Here is a 5409-nt window from a genome sequence, read left to right on the forward strand (position 1 = left end):
GATGGGTCTCTAACGAAGGGATGTTGCTTTAGATTCCGAAAAAGTGTGGGAGAGAATGACAAAAATTAAAAAAAATATATTGATGCGTGAGGAGAGGATGCAACTTTTCTCTACCTTTTGCCCTTTTCTCCACTTCACACACAACCTACGACTGTATGAAACTGTATTTTTATTTGTGGAAGAAAATAAGAGAAACTTAAGAGAGAAGGAGAAATAAGGTGCGATGTGGAAGAAAATAAGAGAAAAGAGAGAAGGAGAAACATGTGCGATGAAGTAGAGGAAAACCAAAGCCTGTTCGATTTTTTTTTTTAAATAAATCGTATGACGTGGCATAAAATCAAATGGGCAATTACATTGCGGTTTTCCACCGCGGTTGTACGTAGAAGAACTGAACCGACCATTATATATTTAAGACTTGTCTATATCATTATAACCATTTTCTTCATTTAATTAAATGAAATGGATGGTACCTCTTTAAGATAAAACACGAAATACCTTAATCGTTTTCCTCATCAACATAACCTGAATTGATTAAAATACTCTATGTTTAATATTGAAATTATAAGGATACTTGAAGAAAGAGATTGAATGGGAATTTTATGAATAATAATAAGATGATATGTAAATAGTAGTAAAATAATTTGAGTTAATTATTTAGGTTGTGTTTAGATGTTGAACTAAATTCAACTCATTTTAATCAATCATTGATGAGACTCATTATTTTTTCAACTTTCCATAGCTTTAACACATTTCAATGGGACCCATTAAATACTACTATTCATAACTCAACTCAACATCCAAACGTAATCAATTTTAAAAAATAAGAAAAAAAATTATATAAAAAAAATTATAAAATTAAAATATTGTTAGAATATAACTTTTTAATTTTATTTTTATTTTAGAATTTGAAAAAATTGAATTGTTTTTTATTTTTTATTTAAAAATTTAGAAAAATTGTAATGATTAATTTGAAAGTATTTATATTTGAATGATGTTTGAAAATAAAATGAGATAGGATGAGATGAAAAACTTTTTCAAACATCCCAAATTTCACAAGTATTTCAGCAAAGCTCAAAATTTATTTCTGTATCTTTTATCCAGTAGGATAGAAAGACAATTGATAAAATAGAGTGATTTTGGATGTCTAATATGATTTGTGGCTCTGTGGATGCAAATGCACATTTGTGTGCAGATGTGCCCCCCTGCTGTGTCATACTAATAGTAATGGAGAGAGAGAGAGAGCCTCAAAATAAAAGCACTAAATAGTAAAGTTCACAACTCAATCCTAAACAAATTCCTAAAAGCCGAACTTAACATCCAGTTGACAGAGCGTTCAAAACATCATTATAGATTTGCCTCAAAGCGATGTCGCGGTAACTTTTCCACCTCGCTTTGTTGGTGCAGAGGCCTTAGAGTTAGAGGGCATAATATACTTGAGGCGGTAACTGACAAGCGAAGGTCCAAAAATACTGTATTTCCCAGCACTGCTAAAAGCCGTTTCTGCATCATCGCGTTTCTTAAAAACCACCTTGGCACGTCTACTCTTCTTCAGAACTTCAGTCTGACATTCAATCAAAGTCCCAAACTGGCTAAATATCTTAGTGAGACTTGCTTCTGAAGGAACAGAATCCAAGTCCGTGAAGTTCAGAATGAGAGCTGTGGGTGGGAAATCTTGCTCACAACTTTCCTCCTCCAAGTGGTGTCCTATCGTCATCCCTGCTTCGGATTCAAGATTTTTATCAGAACGCTTTTGCGTATGATCAAGATTTGGCCTTTGTGGTTCAACAGTGGGATAACCCTTTCCACTTGGACTGTCGGGCTGATTCTCAAATGATGACTGCTCTTCAGGAATGCTTTGGACAATCCTGTCACTCCAGTAAGAGTCGCTCAAAACGTCTGTCCCAGAAGCTTCAGTGATTCCTGGCATAGTTGACTTTCTTCCAGTCTTGGTTGATTTCTTTCTAGTCTTACCACCAAAAACTTGTTTCAAAGATTGTTCATGCTCCTCTAAGCTAGGATCATCCAGGCTAACAAAATTCCTGAATTCTGAGAAGAATCCGACCATAGAAAATATAAAGCTGTATCCTTTCATGGGATCTCTGGCAGCCAAGCAGAGCTGGGACATCATCTCATCAGGAGAAGGTAACTCCGTGCTCGGTTTCTTCTGTATGCTTTTATTCTCAACCCTGGCCTCTTGAGACATTCCATCACCATACTTGAGTATTGGACTTGACCCATTCATTTGGCTAGCAGCCCGACGAATGCTATCTCCAACTCTAAAAGTTTGCCTGGTCCGTGCGGGCGCATCGACAACTCCTGTTGATAGATGGCTTTTCGCTCGTTTCATAGATGAATCATCCGACAATGCATCAACCGCCTTTCGTTTCTGACTAGAAGATTGTGAAATCAACTTACCTACACCTTCCTTGCCTGTTTTGTTTCCTCCATTTGGCGTGCGCGAGCCCTTCTCAACAAGCAAATCCAGCAAGCTTCTCTCTTTTTTGTTGGGGAGCAAAGAATCTCCAGAAGTGTGCTTACGCTTACGGGAAGAGCTAACTTGAGTCTCTGACTTTCCTTTTCCAGAGGATATTGAATTATCATTCTCCATATCCAGAACATCATTCACATTGAATTCTGCGTGATTCTTTTTCACCCCAAGCAATTGATTGTCCTCCTCACTCCCAAACAATGTACCAAGCATATTGAACTTGGGAAGCTCTGAATAACCCTTCCAGCGATAGAAGGCTGACAATTGGGCGTGTGACATTACAAATTCCAGTCTGTCACCTCCACCATATGGCAATTGAGCTGTTGTTTTCATGAACTCGAGAAGTTCTGCGGGTTTTAAAGAAGTGGCATTCAAATAACTATCCCCACCATCTCTTCTACTTGATTCTTCCCTGATTCCAGCATTAACTATTATCTGAGTGTTGAGTTTGGCATATGCTTCTTTTGATATGCAGGAACAGGCCAGCCCAAACTCTACCCGTCTGGAAACCTCTTCCAAAGCACAGTCAAGAGCATATCGGAATTCTTCCTTAGTGCTCTGCTTCTCCATTTGCGAGAAATGTGGACCAAAGGGTTTTATCCACGATGCTTCATTCCAAGCAAATGTTTGATCCCCAAAATATGCTATCAGGTAACTTCCTTTTTTAGAGTACTTCGTTGCGTTTTCTGATGAATCCGAAGGATCAAAAATCTGCCCAGGCCACCAGGGATGACTCCGAACTTTGCCCCATACTAGATCAGAGACATGAAATTCTGGATTTGAGGCAGCAGATTTGACATTCACATCACTTGAAACATTCCCATCTGTTATCGTATATGTATTCAAATCTACAACAAGATTGAAAATATTAGAATCGTCTCCAATATTCTGGACAACCCCAGCTTCTGGGACACGAGTGCTTGCGGTTTGATTCTTATTGGTCTCTATCATTGCATCTATATTCATGGTCCGGTTTTCTGATCCTTCGGAAGTTAAAGCCTCAGAAACGTGCGTCGGACACACACTAGAATTTTCATCACAGAAAGTCTCGTTAATATCAGCTACTTTTGCTTCCACACCTGGAATTTCAGCTGGTATTTTGCTCACAGACTCGACCTGAGGCTCTATTCCTTCCTGCATACAATCCGAGGCATTGACATCCTCCTTCACCAGCCCCAGTGAAACATCGCCATCTTTTAAATTAACTCCTCTATCTACCATTCCTGTCTCCGCTTCTGAAACATTCGCGCCGTCTGCAAAATGGGTTACTCTCTTTAAAGCCTCTTTTTCCAATCCATCAATCACAGGCTCAAGCACCGCATTCCCATCAGACCCACCGATCTCCAACCCCTTGGCTCCACTAAAATTCCCAACTTCATCCACTATTCGCTCCTTTGGAGAACCCTGGACCTGACTATGAACCTTGAAAGTCTCAGTTAGGGTTACAGGTTCAGAATCGGTTACACCATGAGCCATGTTTTCCAGGTCAAACGGAAGAACGTCTGAGTTCAGGTCGATATGGGCAGAATTCGCAGACATTAAGAAGCCCTAAAATACCCACATAAGCATGCCTAGAATAAGATAACAAACCCTAATAATGGATGAAACTACTCACAATCATAAAACACGAACTACTCAGAGAAATGAAACAATTGTACCTTTGGTTTTTCCTTGCTTTCACTCTCCGCCTAGGTTGGGTAGACAGAGACGGCGTGCCTATAGTCTGAGGAAGAGACAGGGAAAGCTTGACGTTATGAGAAGTTCAAAGCGTGAAGAGGTAATATGCTTGTGTGAAGAGGAAATGGAGAAAATGCTAAGCTGTTGGAGTTAGGGTAGGACAATCACAAGGAATGAATAGTCCTTAAATAGAGAAAATGCTACGTTTTCTTTCTGGTTTGGAAAACAGGACATCCCAATTTCCATTATTTCTTTTCGATAGAATTTGTGTCCGTATCGGTAGATGGATGAACCTTCACGGTTTTAGTAGGCGGCACCCACAATTTTCTCCTCACCAACACAAAATTTCATAAAATAATAATAAAAAAAATTCATAAAAAAATTAGATAAATTTAAAATTTATATAAAAAATTAATTTTTTAACGATACAATTCCAGTTTTAATATGCACGGACGGACATGAAGTTTGAGTCAATAATCTTTTTTTTTTTTTTAATAAGTCAAACAATAAGTCCTCGCACTTCACAGGATGAGCAAAAGTGTAGAATGTTAATTTGAATTTAATATTTAAATTTTTAATTTTTTAATTATTAAATTTATTTTAATTTAAAAATTTTTTCTATGTAAGATTTATAATTTTTTTCAACTCAACACTTCTTTACATTCAGGATTCACGATTTTTTTTAATTTTTTATAAATATATATAAACTCATCTTAAATAAATCTAACAAAACTCGTTTCACCATTTTAACTCACTATTATTCATAAAGAACGTAATTTATTTCAATTCAATTTAAAAGTTCTTGAGAGGTTCCTTCTTCCTATGTTCCCGAACTCGTAAAAATGCACACACTCCATAATAGCATAGGACGAGTATATTTAATGAGCTTCAGAATTTGCAACAATTTTCTAAGTCCGCTCAGTTTTACAACACAGTATATTTTTAAAAAATCTAGCAAGATTTCAAACCTTTTAATGAGCATTACGACTGCCAATTAAGTAAAATAAAAGCAGCCACTCCCGAACATACTGTGGCAAGGGTATCATGTGCTTATCTTTCATGTTCTTCATTTAACATTTAGCATGTCATTTTAATCATTGCTCTAGCGACAAACATGATAATCGACTAAAAGATAAGCATTTTTATCGGGACCCATTGATTCAAGAAAATATGCAATGCTTTTGTAGAACTCGACTCCTTACCACCTTAAAAGATTTTATTATGCAGTCGTTTAAAATCAAGAA

General features: G+C 37.0%; 1 protein-coding gene across 1 annotated transcript; it reads right to left on the reverse strand.

The window, feature by feature from the left end:
• Window positions 1-1238: 1238 nt before the first annotated feature.
• Window positions 1239-4427, reverse strand: LOC109020428. The gene is made up of 2 exons (XM_019002880.2): window positions 4147-4427; window positions 1239-4036 (listed from the first exon to the last, which is right to left on the reverse strand). Exon 2 carries the CDS (start codon window positions 4025-4027, stop codon window positions 1358-1360), a length of 2670 nt encoding a protein of 889 aa, XP_018858425.2. The 5' UTR covers window positions 4028-4036; window positions 4147-4427; the 3' UTR covers window positions 1239-1357.
• Between the last annotated feature and the right edge of the window lie 982 nt (window positions 4428-5409).

The sequence above is a fragment of the Juglans regia genome, chromosome 3 (assembly GCF_001411555.2).
Source record: "Juglans regia cultivar Chandler chromosome 3, Walnut 2.0, whole genome shotgun sequence".
In the NCBI taxonomy this organism is placed as follows: Eukaryota; Viridiplantae; Streptophyta; class Magnoliopsida; order Fagales; family Juglandaceae; genus Juglans; species Juglans regia.